The sequence below is a fragment of the Oncorhynchus keta genome, chromosome 21, assembly GCF_023373465.1.
Source record: "Oncorhynchus keta strain PuntledgeMale-10-30-2019 chromosome 21, Oket_V2, whole genome shotgun sequence".
Classification (NCBI taxonomy): domain Eukaryota; kingdom Metazoa; phylum Chordata; class Actinopteri; order Salmoniformes; family Salmonidae; genus Oncorhynchus; species Oncorhynchus keta.
The window spans coordinates 10255020-10271559 of NC_068441.1; the positions used below are offsets into that span (position 1 = coordinate 10255020).

The 16540-nt window shown below is 42.6% G+C and overlaps 1 protein-coding gene across 1 annotated transcript; it reads left to right on the forward strand.

Moving 5' to 3' along the window:
• The first annotated feature begins 2206 nt into the window (after positions 1 to 2206).
• Positions 2207 to 6232, forward strand: LOC118400085 (class E basic helix-loop-helix protein 40-like). The gene is made up of 5 exons (XM_035796531.2): positions 2207 to 2672; positions 2802 to 2865; positions 3007 to 3114; positions 3771 to 3894; positions 4060 to 6232. Exons 1-5 carry the CDS (start codon positions 2596 to 2598, stop codon positions 4947 to 4949), a joined length of 1263 nt encoding a protein of 420 aa, XP_035652424.1. The 5' UTR covers positions 2207 to 2595; the 3' UTR covers positions 4950 to 6232.
• Positions 6233 to 16540: the final 10308 nt, after the last annotated feature.

Genomic DNA, 16540 nt, shown 5'->3' on the forward strand with positions numbered 1-16540 from the left:
TATCTGACAACTTTGCTAAACAGGTTTTGTGTCAATTTAAAAATAAAATAGAAATCAAATACAGGCAAATATATTGACAAAAGTCACTTTATCCTAGAGAGATTTACATGGTTATCAAAATGTCACGGCAGGGTAAGCCTACACGAAACACATCCCTTATTTTAAGTGTTTCTAAAGTCCCTTATGGGAGAAATGAATGGTGGAAAACAGATTGGAACCATTTCCTTGTTTGACCGCTAGGTTTATGGGTATTATGACTCATACTGTGGTACTCTATTATAGCATCTGTGACAGCATGGGCAGTGCTACTGAGGCTACCACCCATAGGAATCCTCACTCAGTTGACTACTTTGACTACTTTAAAATGGTGGAAGCCCTCAATGGCAATGTTCATGCTAAAACGGTTATATCCTTGATGAGTACTTACACTAATAGAGCTGAGACATAGAGAATGACAGCAGGGATCAGGGCTTAGTTCTGTAAGTTTTTACAATCTGGAACATTCAATTGAATTGAAAAGATGCTGTACTGAACGATCAGTTAAAAAACGGTGAGGTTGTGGGTTTAAATACGTCACTCATTGCTTCAAGCCATACCTTGCCACACCCATCAAACTGGAGCAAACATACCTCATTCTGTTCAATAACCTTTTGTGGAACAAAAAAAAACAGTTCAGTACAAACTGTTCCACAACGTAGTAAACATTCAAGCGATCTTAAATCACCTCTGGTCTCTGTTCGCGTGGCCATGAGGAGCTCAATGTGACACCTTGGTGCAGCCGGAAACAACAAACCGATCTACAGCATCAAGACTCATCCCTCCGCAGGTGCACGTGCACACCCAAATGGGTAGTGTGTGGGAAAATAAAACAGGAAATGTGCCACCAAATAATTACTCCCACATGGCATTAGGTGTTTTATTATGGTTTATTATGTAATAGCCTACATACATTGTTGACTGTACTATTAGGTTGGATGGTTTAGTTTATTGTGGATATTTGTCATGGCCATAGGCCTACGTGTATATAGGCTTTATCTAAACCTACAATTGAAAACCTACTGAACACAAATTGAATAGGAGGCTACACCAGAATGCAAATGTGTGTTCCTCCCTGCAAATTGCTTTCTGTGGATGTTTTCTCAATTGTAATAACATTTAGCCATAGAAGGTCTGACCTACTTTCCTTACATTAAAAAAAAATAATAAGTTCAAAAAATATATAGTATTTTTGTTCGCTCATACAGTCACAATAAAGGCCTAGTTCACATATTTGCATTTATTTGTTATTTATTTGTATTTCTAATTATCAGGGGGTGCCTCAGCACCCCTACTTCCTGTGGCTATGCACTTTCCAATTCCCCACTGTCCTATAATAAGTTATAAACCTTCCTAATATAGAGTTGCACCCCTTATTGCCCTCAGAACAGAGTTAATTCGTCGGGGCATGGACTCTACAAGGTCGAAAGCATTCCAGACCCATGTTGATTCCAATGCTTCACAGTGTTTTGACAAGTCGGATGGATGTACTTTGGGTGGTGGACCATTCGTGATACACAGGGAAACTGTTGAGCATGAAAAAAAAAAACAGCAGCATTGCAGTTCTTGACACACAAACCACCTACTATCTACCATACCCCGTTCAAAGGCACTTAAATATGTTGTCTTGCCCATTCACCCTCTGAGTGGTGCACATAAACAATCATTGTCTCAATTCTCTCAAGGCTTAAACATCCTTCTTTAACCTGTCTCCTCCGTTTCATCTACACTGATTGAAATGGATTTAAAGTGACATCAATAAGGGATCAAAGCTTTAACCTGGATTTACCTGGTCAGTATATGTAATGGAAAGAGGAACCTTGGTCCTAATGTTTTGTACACTTAGTGTATAGGCCTATGTCATTATTCTGCATATGGAAGTTGTACATGAAAGTACAGTTGGCAGAATGTACAACATGCCAGTAGCCTTCATAAAGAACAAATCGATTGGGCTTTAATGTGTATGGAAGGAATTCTGCCCTACTCTCTATCTAGTAAACATGGTCGACTTGCACGTTTCGCCTCGAGTTGTTTTAAAGTCTCGTGGCGTAGCTGTAGCATGGTGGTACACGTGACACAGCCAATGATGCATAAACCCAGCCCGCTAGAATAAAAGGGAGGGCTATTCTCGTGCAGATCGCACAGAGAGGGGATGGGTTGGAAGCGCCGTCCAACACGTGAGGCTCATGTGACGGAGGTAGGTCAGCTATCCAACCGAGAGACTGTCTCGTCACAGGGTTTATTTAACACGTAGACCAAACCACCCCTCTCACACATTTATCAGGGAGTAGAGCTTCTAAACCATTGCTGTGCTTGGATCTCAGAGTGACACCATCACATTGACAGTCTGCAAAGCAATAGCCTGTTGAAAGATTATTCTTTATAGAAAAAGTGTTAACAATTGAATAGAAGAACATAACAATAATAGCAAGAAGAAGAAGAAAATATATATCTTTGTTAAATTAGAATATTTGCTGACTATTGAAACAGATCTGAAGAAGCCTATTTTTAGGGTTGAATTTTTTGAAGACCAATATTTGGATTTAATAAAGACGCAACATGGAGAGGATTACAAGTGCACAACCTCCTCCTTGTATGGCAAAACACCAGTTGCTGGAGATGGCAGACATGCAAGGGTAAGTCCCCAGAACCAGCTGGTAATTTCTGCATTATAACATTGCAAAACAACCTGGTATTGTTGTGTAAATAAATAAATAACTTTAAGCATGATTTCTTCTCAATATTTTATTCTCATTGTCCTATAGAATGGATTTCCCAATGTACGTGTACAAACCCCGACGGGGTTTGAAGCGCGGGGAAGACAGTAAGGTATGCTACAGTTCTTTACTTTCAACATTTTGTTCATTTAGTTTAAAACAACATGTTCATATTTGGTAGTATATTCGTTCTTATTCCATATTGAATATATGTTACACATTGACTTACAAATGTATGCTTGTTTCCCCGCAGGAGTCATACAAGTTACCCCACCGATTGATTGAGAAGAAAAGACGTGACAGAATCAATGAATGCATTGCCCAACTGAAGGATTTATTGCCAGAACATCTCAAACTCGCAGTGAGTACGACTTTCATGTGTACTGACTATGTAATAGCAATGCAAAAGGTCTAGCGCCACCTGGGTCACGTTTGCTTTGTTTGGTTAAATCATTGCGTTGATTAAGTCTAACATTTAATTCAAACATTTTGCCTGATATGACAAAGGAAAGTTATTATTCGATTTTTTTCTCATAATTATCTCCCACTGTGAAATCGGGAGGGGACTGTGGATCTGTCTCCGTCCGTTTGTTCGATCGTACGTTAAACGCGATATCTTAGACAGCACGGGGCCGATGTTGACTAAACGTGGGTGAATTATGCTCTTTGCCATAGAGTTCGGTCATTTACAAAATTACACTGATTGATTGCCCCAAGGCGGGAGCTATAGTAATTAACTGAAATCTGCATCATGTGTGGGGGATGACGTATTTGACGATGACTGTTGCCTTTTGTAAATTAGTTTTATTATTATTATTCATATTATTATTATATCAATACAATACATATTACATAAATAGTACATTGATCAACTATGCTTTTAAGTTATATTTATTGCATTGTGTTTGAATGTTGGTGTGTGCGGATTCCCTCTGTGGTGGTTTGTCCTTTGTTCAGGTGCTGAAAGTGTTACATAAGAAAGATCAACATGCTTAATGGAAGGTTTTCCTGTTTTAGACTCTGGGCCATTTGGAGAAAGCTGTGGTGTTGGAACTCACCCTGAAGCATGTGAAAGCCCTGAGCACTCTCCTGGATCAGCAGCAGCAGAAAATCATTGCATTACAGAATGGCATGCAAATCAGTAAGTTTGACACCGTGAGACACACTGTTTCATTTTATTATGGGCTACACCTTATTCCCCCCGATCAATAGTATTATTTGTTATTGACATACCATCGAGACAGTGGTTTCATTGCCAAAACTGTAGTATTATTGAATATATCTGATATGACTTTGTTTCTCACAGGTGATCAGAGCAGTGTTAGTTCAGAGAACAGTGAGGAGATGTTCCGCCTTGGTTTCCACGTCTGTGCTAAGGAGGTCCTCCAGTACCTGGCTAACCAGGAGAGCAGCAAAGACCACCTGATCCCCTCCCACATGATCAGCCATCTCCAGAAAGTTGCATCAGAGGTGCTCCAGGGTCCACCCAGGCCCCAGCCAGAAGAGTCTACCCACAAACCCGTCGAGAGCATGGAAAAGCCTGCTGGTCATCCGCCTAAGGGCAACGAGGGTAACGCCAAGAACTTTGTGTCTGTCATTCAAAGGACATACCCCCACGGACATGGGGAGCAGAGTGGCAGTGACACAGACACTGACAGTGGCTATGGAGGGGAACACGAGAAACGGGACCCCAAAGGGCAACGCACAAGCTGCTACGGCAAGGAGGGGGAGCTCAAGTATGATGTGGCTGAGAGGATGGCAGGAGGTGGCATCAAGCAGGAGGGTGATGAGCCCCAGATCAAGAGGTTAAAAGCTGACTCCTCAGAGGATGAGTCTTCCTCTGGACAGGTGGTCAGCAGCCACGGAAGCTACATGAGCTTCTCCCAACACCAGACCCCACTCTGCATGCCCTTCTACCTAATCCCCCAAATGGCTGCAGCATGGCCCATGCTGGAGAAGTGCTGGTACCAAGGGGGCATGCCCCTTTTGTACCCAGGCATGAGTGGCTCTGCAGCCAGCTTGTCTCCAGAGAAACTACCCCAAAACCTGGTAATGTCGCCCAGGCCAGGTTCCCCGGCACACCACCAGGCACCTATGGATTCACCAGCTCTCTTCCAGCAGGCACCTATGGATTCACCAGCTCTCTTCCAAGCTTTAAAGCAAGTCCCCCCCATGAACTTGGAATCCAAAGACTGATACACTTTTGTGTTTGCACCCTGCTCTATGAATATTTGGTGTTGAATGAATTGCCTGCTGGAAGGCATCCAGGGAATGGGAAAACAAAGACAAGAGCACCAGCAAGCAGCTGTTTCACCCCTCCGCCCACATTCTCCCTTTGAGAGCAAACAGCAACTGTTACACACAAACACAGTAGCCACCGCCCTCCAAGCTAGCACCCATACACTGAGTGGAGCCTTGGAGCCAGTCAGCACTGAAGCTCAGTCCCTTTAAAGGCTCAAATATGACCTGTTGCAAAGTTCTGAGTAACTGTAAAGAGATGGTCTTACACAAGGACATGACAAAAGTGTTTGAGGGTGAGACTTACCGTGGGGATGGTTTCTCTGCACTTCTGTTTAATCTCAGAGTTAAACCCAGAATGTGATGCGCAGACAGCACAGCACCCAGCCATTCGGACCTGCCCTTTGCACACATCAGTCTGTAATGAATGTAAGAATTGTAACGAAACCCCTGTAGATGCTGCTTGAGTTTCTACGTAAACCTGTCACTGGAGGATGACACTGAAACTGAAACTGCAACAGACCGTCCTTTCGACTAGAATGCTACCAAATACGTCTCTGGTTTATGTTGACCAGGGTAGTCACAAAATCCATTGCTCCCTCTTCACCCACCAAGTGTACCTTGCAGCTAAATTGATTTTTATTCTTTAAACACGTCAGTATGGTGTCACCGGACCTGATCTGCGTCACTCATGATGTAAATACAGAAGTGATTTTAGTTTTGAGTTTGTAACTCACTACCATTTGTGCAAGTAGTTCTTGTGAGGTGATGTCTTGTAATTATTTTGTTTATACTACTTGTACATATCTATTTTTGATACATGACCTACAGAGTGTATTTTCATTGTGACTAGACGGAGAGAGTTTTAGCTGGCCATTTTGCTGTATGCCAAGAGGATGTGTACATAGCATTGTGCTAAGACCTGATTTGCATCATGCTCATTATTAATTTCTCGTCTGGTCAAATTCTGTCCTGATCTAAGTTTATGCTGTTGCCTTTACTTGTTCATAGCAGACAACAATTATGGCGGATGTCTAACTGTATTTGTATTAATTATTGAGTCTGTGGCAAAGAGAGGAGAGTGAATGTAACGTTAAGGCAAAATGTTAGTTTTATATAGAACGAGGTACTTGGATTTGTATTTTAGGATCTAACAGATGGTTGCTTGTTGTACATATTTTGTCTAGTACTGTTGACATACATTTTTAAAGATATTAATAAAGATGTTTTTTTTTCCCCTGTGGAAATAAGTGTTTGGGTCGGAATCTTGGTAGAACACTTTAGCATGTTGCACAGCAAAGCAACCCAAACTGGCTTCTCATCCAGTGGCGGTCAGTGCCAATAAGATAAGGGAGGACAATTAAAACATTTTTTTATTAGCGTGGCCTTTTCTATTACAGCATATTGGATAACTGTTATTCATACTCCATTCACTCAGTTCAATGTAACATTGATAGATCCAGGCTACATGATACTAGAATTTTCCCTATACCCATCAGGAAGTTGCTACTATCTAACCCATGAATGGAAGTTTACAACGTAGTTGCACACAGGTCGAAAGAAACATTTAAGGTGATAGACAGTGGCACATTCAATACTGCATTGATTAGTCTTACCTGCATTTAGCTCATCTAGGGTGTAATCATTTGTCTAACAGTTGCAAATGAGAGTTTCTATTGGACAAATTCAGGTATGTTTATCCCTGTTTCATTCCGTTTGCTCCCATTTAAGTAACATTTTTCAATAGAATCGGTGGAATGAATACACCACTGATCACACGTTAACAATGTTCACTTTCATAGCAGCCACGTTGTATTCCTTCTCGCATCTATGCGCTCTCCTCCTCTCACCTTTTCCCTTTCGCTTGTGGACTTTAATGCATTAGCTGTATGTGACCAGGTGAAAAAGCCTTTCCAAAACAAACCATAACCACTACACACAGCTTACATCATTGTCACCATAATAGCTAAAGTAACGTCATCGTCAACATAGCTAATAGAACAAACACATTAGTAAACCCAATACAATCATGCAGTAATGTTAGTGTACAGTCAGTAAGCAGTTCAGTAAGCAGTTTAGCAGTTACATCAGTGGACCCCGGTGGCAATAAATTAATAAAATCAAAAGCTTACCTTGACTTGGAAGAGATCCAGCTTTTGTGTTGGTTAGTCAATCAATCAAATGTATATATATAAAGCCCTTCTTACATCAGCTGATGTCACAAAGTGCTGTACAGAAACCCAGCCTAAAACCCCAAACAGCAAGCAATGCAGGTGTAGAAGCACAGGGGCTAGGAAAAACTCCCTAGAAAAGCCAGAACCTAGGAAGAAACCTAGAGAGGAACCAGGTTATGAGGGATGGCCAGCCGTCTTCTGGCTGTGCCCGGGTGGAGATTATAACAGAACATGGCCAAGATGTTCAAATGTTCATAGATGACCAGCAGGGTCAAATAATAATAATCACAGTGGTTGTCGAGGGTACAACATGTCAGCACCTCAGAAGTAAATGTCAGTTGGCTTTTCTTAACCGATCATTCAGAGTATCTCTCCCGCTCCTGCTGTCTCGAGAGAGAGTTGAAAACAGCAGGTCTGGGACAGGTAGCATGAACAGGTCAGGGTTCCATAGCTGCAGGCAGAACAGTTGGAACTGGAGCAGAAGCACGGCCAGGTGGACTGGGGACAGCAAGGAGTCATCAGCCCAGGTAGTCCTGAGGCATGGTCCTCCGAGGGAGAGAAAGAAAGAAAGAGAGAAAAAGAGAATTAGAGAGAGAATACTTAAATTCACACAGGACACCGGATAAGACAGGAGAAATTCTCCAGATATAACAAACTGACCCTAGCCCCCCGACACATAAACTACTGCAGCATAAATACTGGAGGCTGAGACAAGAGGGGTCGGGAGACACTGTGGCCCCGTCCGACGATAACCCCGGACAGGGCCAAACAGGCTGGATATAACCCCACGCACTTTGCCAAAGCACAGCCCCCACACCACTAGAGGGATATCGTCAGCCACCAAATTACCATCCTGAGACAAGGCCAAGTATAGCCCACAATGATCTCCGCCACAGGACACCCCAAGGGGGTGCCAACCCGGACAGGAAGATCACATCATAGGCAGCTAGGTAATATAGCATCCCTCTGTTTGAGCTGGGTGTTTCAGGAGGCTAAACTAGCTAGCTGCATTTGCTAGCTAAGTAAGTGAAAGTTTTAAAAAAAATACTAAATATCTCTCACTCTCTCTTGCTTCTCCTTAATTTTTAAAGAAATTAATTTGTTAAAAACTGTTAAACTATTGTCTTTCTCTGTCTTTGAGTCAACTACTCACCACATTTTACGCACTGCAATACTAGCTAGCTGTAGCTTATCCTTTCAGTACTAGATCATTCTCTGATCCTTTGATGTGGAAGTTGTCATAATTTTGTATTGAAGGCAATTTACCCAGAAGAGTACGGAAGCTAGCTGTCCTCCGGCTACAACATGGTGCTACCCTAAAGAGTGCTGTTGAAGCTACTGTAGACCTTCATTGCAAAACAGTGTGTTTTATTAAATTATTTGGTGATGTGAATATATTTAGTGTAGTTTTATCTAAAAAGGATAACCTTTTTAATGTTCTACTATTTTTATTTTCATGAAATTCACTGAGGAGGATGGTCCTTCCCTTCCTCCTCTGAGGAGCTCCACTGTTCTCAACATAACAACACATCCATACATAACAGTAGCTCACCCATAAGGCAGCAGTGCCAGTATAGACCTAAATGAAGAGGACAGTTTTAGAGGAGGACAAGAGGAGAGGACAAGTTTTATCAGTTACAGTGAAAGTTCCCTGATAACATTTTATATAGCCTATTCATCAGAAAATAAGAGCCAACCAACAGAACCAATAGGCCTATACTTATTGTAGGCCTTTACCTCACAAATCCTGTAGCCTACAGTTTTTAAAAAATCACATCTTGTCTTATCATTGGGTGAATGATAATGGCAAGAAGTAATCAACATTTTTAAATGAAAATATTTGGTAGAATGTATATATACATATTTTTAAAATCTTATTAAGCTGGTTATACAAAGGTTAGCCCATGCGTTGGAAAAAATGAATGTCCAAGTCAAGAAAGCTTTACTTGCAGCCTGCGGCACTTGCCACCACTGGTACTCGCGGCAGGTTCTCTTTCTTTAAATGATGCCAGATACTCCAGTGAGTGTAAATAGCGAGTACCTCCAGAACCCCAGGTTTAAAGCCTACCCCTGATCTATGAATGTTTTTACCCATTATAGGCTGTTGTCTATTAGAATTGTTGTCGAACTGCATTGGCAACATGACCTTACAGTGCACATATACTGTAGTTGTCCTACTGAATTGTGAAATAGGCTACATGTTTAACTTACATGTCCAAAAATGGATGTAGCAATTAAGAAATTGCTTTAAAACTGTGTAGGTCTAAGTGCATATATTGCCTAATAGGCTAATGTCTGTATTTTTGTCTTATAATACCACATAGGATTGGGAAAAATCCACTTGAAAGCCCCTCGAACTAGGAATTACTAGTGGGAAACTCATCTATCATCCTCGAGCTCCGACTTCTCCCACATGATGACCTCCGAAGTCACCTACTAAACAAGTTACCTCAATAACAGCATTTTCATCAGTTAAATGCAACAACAAAACATTATTTCAAAGCATTTGAATGTATCCAACTGATATTTACTACATCACAACTTGAAATTACCACATTATGAACACAGCATTAGAGCCTCTCGTTTAATTAGGCTACTGTCTGACCAACCAGGGTAAGGGTAGTCTGGATGATTGTTTTCATTTTGTTGAAGTATTATAAGACAAATTATCCACACTACACTGGCCCTGGCTGGTCAGACAGTAGCCTACCCCTGAGAATTTCAAAGCATTCACATAACTGACCATTGAAGTCAGATAAAAAATATACAGAAATCACTGTAATGGTGCGCCATCTTCTGGGGAAAAATAAGACCTAAGTGTAATATTGTCTGAGTCTCAATAGTATAAGAAGTAAAAATGTAGATTGAGACCTCTGAGGTAGATATTATTGAGATGCAGACGTTATGGTCATATGACAGCTCGTAGCCTACTTCCCGTTGACAGGCTTTTTGCACTTGTGCATGTCGAACTGAACAGCTGTCTGGAGTTAGATAGAACACAGTAGCTATCTACCTAGCAATCATAGAATTTACTGGTCTTGCTGCTAGATACTATATAGAAGGGACATTTGCCTCATTTGATTTGCTGAGGGAAACTTACTGTATCATCTTCCCAGAAGTAACTTTTTCAGATACCTACAGATTAGAGACTATGTTAGAAAACATCTTCCTACATTTGGAAATGCTAAACCTTCAATGTTTGACAGATGCATAAAAATGTGCCACCTCAGGCAAACTGATATCTCACCTATATGACGCTTTTCAGATGCCATTAAGGAAAAATGGGAGGAAGAGCTAGGCACTGACGTTTCGGAAGCAGATTGGGAAGATAGCTTGCAGTATATCCACACCTGCTCAATTAACTCCAGACATTGTCTTATACAATTCAAGATCTTACACAGATTGCAAATCAAAACCGAAACTACATGGGATATTTCCTGATACCTCCCCTGTGTGATACAGGTCATGCTGGGGAGGGTACACTACCCCACTGCTTTGCCCTATAATCTAACCTGTATGGTTATTGCTGTGGAATTTAGGATCCTCTCTGAAGTTCTGGATACTTTAATTGACCCAGACTCGCTTCTGCAGTAGTAATGGTAGTCACTGGTTATAGTTGAAAAATTAGGGAGATAGAAAGAATGGTTGATTAATAGATAGATATGATAGCCTGAACAGCCTGAACAACGATTCAAGAGTCACTTTTACTGTTGGTTGGTTATTATATCCTAATTTGAATTGTTATAGTTTATAAAGTTTTGAAAATGCTAAAGTTGTTTTAATGTTTGTAGCTGTAATGGTTAAAGAGTAGCTTGGGATTTTAACAAAGCTAATTTGAGAACAAGGCTACCTAAATTATATCAGTAGCATTTAATCCATGAGGTGTTATTCTAATTCATGCAAATTGAAATAATTTATAAAGGTGTCTGAGAATTTCGAGTTTTAAAGTTGGTATTGCAGCTTAATTGGCCAAGGAACTGGACATTTTTGAATAGCTACCACTGTATTCCTATGGTTCTCATTCAAAACCATGTTAATTAATGCAAATTTAAAATGATTATAGTTAAAAGAGTATATATTACATCAATAAATGGCGCCGACAGAGATGATTGCGTCGCTTCGCGTCCTTAGGAAACTATGTAGTATTTAGTTTTTTTATGTATTATTTCTTACAATGTTACCCCAGGAAATCTTAAGTCTTATTACATACAGCCGGGAAGAACTATTGGACATAACAGCGACGTCAACTAACCAACATTACAACCAGGATTACAACTTTCCCGAAGCAGATCCTCTGTTTGGACAATGGATCTAATCCCAGAAGCCGACCCAAAACAAAGGCGCTGCAGAAGGGGCAGACGGAGCGGCCTCCTGGTCAGGCTACGTAGACGTGCACATCACCCACTGCTCCCAAGTATACTACTCGCCAATGTCCAGTCTTTTGACAACAAGGTAGATGAAATTTGAGCAAATTTGCCTTCTAGAGAGACATCAGAGATTGTACCATCCTCTGTTTCATGGAAACATGGCTCTCTCAGGATATGTTCTCTGAATCAGTTCAGCCACCGGGCTTTTCCATCCATTGCGACAACAGAGATAAACACCTCTCTGGGAAGAGGAAGGGCGGGCGTGTATGCTTCATGATGAATGACGCATGGTGTAATCATGATCACCGGACCTAGAATTCCTTCCAATTAAATGGCGCCATATTACGTCCCAAGAGAATTCGTCAGTTATCATCACAGCTGTGCACATTCCCCCTCAAGCAGACACCATGGCGGCCCTCAAGGAACTTCCCTGGACTCTATGTAAACTGGAAACCATATATCCTGAGGTTTCATTGGGATTTTAACAAAACAAATTTTGAGAACAAGGCTACCTAAATTCTATCGGCAAATTGATTGCAGTACTCACGGGGGTAAATACTCGATCACTGCAACTCTAACTTCTGCGATGCATACAAAGCCCTCCCCCGCCCTCCTTTTGGCAAATCCGACCATGACACCATCTTGCTCCTACCGTCTTATAGGCAGAAACTCAAACAGGATGTATGAGTGACTAGAACCGTTCAACGCTGGTCTGACCAATCGCAATCCAAGCTTCAAGATTGTTTTGATCACGTGGACTAGGTCAGCCTCAGAGAACAACATCGATCTACACGCTGACTCGGTGAGTGAGTTTATAAGGAAGTGCATTGGAAATGTTGTACCCACTGTGACTATTAAAACCTACCCTAACCAGAAACCGTGGATGGATGGCAGAATTCACACAAATCTGAAAGCGCGAACCACCGCATTCAACCATGGAAAGTTGTCTGGGAATATGGCTGAATATTCACAGTGTAGTTATTCCCTCTGCAAAGCATTCAAATGAGCCAGTAAAGGGGCAAAGTGTCACAATTCAACGGCTCAAACACGAGACGTATGTGGCAGTATCTACAGGAAATCGAGGACTACAAAAAGAAAACCAGCCACGTCACGGTTATTGCTTCCAGACAAACTAAAAACATTCTTTGCCCGTTTTGAGGATAATACAGTGCCACTGTCATGGCCCACTAACAAGGACTGTGGCCCCCACCCCGCTCTCCTTTTCTGTGGCTGACGTGAGTGAAACATTTAAACGTGTTAACCCTCACAAGGCTGCTGGTCCAGACGGCATCCCTAGCCGCGTCCTCAGAGCATGCGCAGACCAGCTGGCTGGTGTGTTTATGGACATATTCAATTGCCCCATATCCCAGTCTGCTGTCCCCACATGCTTCATGATGGCCACCATTGTTCCTGTACCTAAGAAGGCAAAGATAACTGAACTAAATGACTATTGCTCCGTAGCACTCACTTCTGTCATCATGAAGTGCTTTGAGAGACTAGTCAATGATCGTATCACCTCCACCTTGCCGGTCACCCTTGACCCACTTCAGTTTGCATACCGCCCCAACAGGTTCACAAATGATGCAATCACCATCACACTGCACACTTCCCTATCCCATCTGGACAAGAGGAATGCCTATGTAAGAATGCTGTTCATTGACTACTGCTCAGCATTCAACACCATAGTACCCTCCAAGCTCATCATCAAGTTGGAGGCCCTCGGTCTCATCCCCACCCTGCGCAATTGGGTCCTGGACTTTCTGATGGGCCGCCCCCAGGTGGTGAAGGTAGGAAACAATATCTCCACTTCGCTGACCTCAACACTGGAACCCCACAAGGGTGCGTGCTCAGCCCCCTCCTATACCCCCTGTTCACTCATGACTGCTGGGCCATGCACGCCTCCAACTCCATCATCAAGTTTGCAAATGACACAACAGTAGTAGGCTTGATTACCAATAATGACAAGACAGCCTACAGGGAGGAGGTGAGGGCACTCGGAGTGGGGTGTCAGGAAAACAACATCAACAAAACAAAAGAGATGATTGTGGACTAGGAAACAGCAGAAGGAGCAACCAACTATCCACATCGAAGGGACAGCAGTGGAGAAGGTGGAAAGTTCTATGTTCCTTGGCGTACACATCACAGACAAACTGAAATGGTCCACCCACACAGACAGTGTGGTGAAGAAGGTGCAACAGCGCCTCTTCAACCTCAGGAGGCTGAAGAAATTTGGCTTGTCACTCAAAACCCTGACAAACTTTTACAGATGCACAATTGAGAGCACATTGCAACGCAACACCACGCATCACCAGGGGAAAACTACCTGCCCTCCATGACACCTACAGCACCCGAAATCACAGGAAGGCCAAAAATATCATCAAGGACAACAACCACCCGAGCCACTGCCTGTTCACACCGCTACCATCCAGAGGGCGAATTTAGTACAGGTGCATCAAAGCTTGGACCGAGAGTGTCACTCCCTGGCCTTAGTTGTCTTTGTTTTCTTTATTATTTTTGTTTAGGCCAGGGTGTGATATGGGTGATTCAGGTGTTTATCGTTGTCTCTGATTGTGAACCATATTTAGGCAGCCATATTCTTTGGGTATTTTGTGGGTGATTGTTTCCTGTCTTTGTGTTTAATGCACTAGATAGCTGTTTCGGTTTTCACGTTTCTTGTTTTGTAGTTGTGTTCATGTTTGAGTTTTCCTATTAAAACCATGGACACTTACCACGCTGCGTATTGGTCCACCTCTCCTTCCCAGGAAGAAAGCCGTGACAGAGAGACTGAAAAACAGCTTCTATCTCTATCAGACTGCTGTACACTAGTTTACTCCAATTAGAGAGTTTAATTAACCAATTTATGAATATTATTCTGACATTTCACATTCTTAAAATAAAGTGGTGATCCAAATTGACCTAAGACAGGGATCTTTACTAGGATTAAATGTCAGGAATTGTGAAAAACTGAGTTTAAATGTATTTGGCTAAGGTGTATGTAAACTTCTGACTTTAACTGCATATACACTGCTCAAAAAAATAAAGGTAACACTAAAATAACACATCCTAGATCTGAATGAATGAAATATTCTTATTAAATACTTTTTTTCTTGACATAGTTGAATGTGCTGACAACAAAATCACACAAAAATTATCAATGGAAATCAAATTTATCAACCCATGGAGGTCTGGATTTGGAGTCACACTCAAAATTAAAGTGGAAAACCACACTACCGAATGATCCAACTTTGATGTAATGTCCTTAAAACAAGTCAAAATTAGGCTCAGTAGTGTGTGTGGCCTCCATGGACCTGGACTAAAGCATCCGCCAACTCCTGGACAGTCTGTGGTGCAACGTGGCGTTGGTGGATGGAGCGAGACATGATGTCCCAGATGTGCTCAATTGTATTCAGGTCTGGGGAACGGGCGGGCCAGTCCATAGCATCAATGCTTTCCTCTTGCAGGAACTGATGACACACTCCAGCCACGTGAGGTCTAGCATTGTCTCGCATTAGGAGGAACCCAGGGCCAACCGCACCAGCATATGGTCTCACAAGGGGTCTGAGGATCTCATCTCGGTACCTAATGGCAGTCAGGCTACCTCTGGCGAGCACATGGAGGGCTGTGCGGCCCCCCAAAGAAATGCCACCCCACCCCACACCATGACTGACCCACCGCCAAACCGGTCATGCTGGAGGATGTTGCAGGCAGCAGAATGTTGTCCACGGCGTCTCCAGACTGTCACGTCTGTCACATGTGCTCAGTGTGAACCTGCTTTCATCTGGGAAGAGCACAGGGCGCCAGTGGCGAATTTGCCAATCTTGGTGTTCTCCGGCAAATGCCAAACGTCCCGCACGGTGTTGGGCTGTAAGCACAACCCCCACCTGTGGACATCGGGCCCTCATACCACCCTCATGGAGTCTGTTTCTGACCGTTTGAGCATACACATACACATTTGTGGCCTGCTGGAGGTAATTTTGCAGGGCTCTGGCAGTGCTCCTCCTTGCACAAAGGCGGAGGTAGCGGTCCTGCTGCTGGTTTGTTGCCCTCCTACGGCCTCCTCCACGTCTCCTGATGTACTGGCCTGTCTCCTGGTAGCGCCTCCATGCTCTGGACACTATACTGACAGACACAGCAAACCTTCTTGTCACAGCTCGCATTGATGTGCCATCCTGGAGAAGCTGCACTACCTGAGCCACTTGTGTGGGTTGTAGACTCCGTCTCATGCTACCACTAGAGTGAAAGCACCGCCAGCATTCAAAAGTGACCAAAACATCAAGCAACAAGCATAGGAACTGAGAAGTGATCTGTGGTTATCACCTGCAGAACCACTCCTTTATTGGGGGTGTCTTGCTAATTGCCTATAATTTCCACCTATTCCATTTGCGCAACAGCATGTGAAATTGATTGTCAATCAGTGTTGCTTCCTAAGTGGACAGTTTGATTTCACAGAAGTGTGATTGACTTGGAGTTAAATTGTCTTGTTTTAGTGTTCCCTTTATTTTTTTGAGCAGTGTATATACTGTATATTTGTAAATGTTAGATTAAAAAGTACGATAGTGATTGATTGTTCATATAAACTCAACAAAATCAAAACGTCCCTTTTTCAAATAACTTCACAGATCTTCATTGTAAAGGGTTTAAACACTGTTTCCCATGCTTGTTCAATGAACCGTAAACAATGAATGAACATGCACCTGTGGAACGGTCATTAAGACACTAACAGCTTACAGACGGTAGGTAATTAAGGTCACAGTTATGAAAACTTAGGATACTAAAGACACCTTTATACTGACTCTGAAAAACACCAAAAGAAAAATGCCCAGGGTCCCAGCTCATCTGCGTGAACATGCCTTAGGCATGCTGCAAGGAGGCATGAGGACTGCAGATGTGGCCAGGGCAACAAATTGCAATGTCCGTACCGTGAGACGCCTAAGACAGGACTACAGGGAGACAGGATGGACAACTGATTGTCCTCGCAGTGGCAGATCACGTGTAACAACACCTGCAC

What these genes read in the sequence shown, in the direction of transcription:
- LOC118400085 (XM_035796531.2), top strand. Translation starts at nt 2,596, where the DNA reads ATGGAGAGGATTACAAGTGCACAACCTCCTCCTTGTATGGCAAAACAC. An exon ending in GAGATGGCAGACATGCAAGG is followed by an intron (nt 2,673 to 2,801) that starts GTAAGTCCCCAG and finishes ATTGTCCTATAG; the next exon opens with AATGGATTTCCCAATGTACG. An exon ending in AGCGCGGGGAAGACAGTAAG is followed by an intron (nt 2,866 to 3,006) that starts GTATGCTACAGT and finishes GTTTCCCCGCAG; the next exon opens with GAGTCATACAAGTTACCCCA.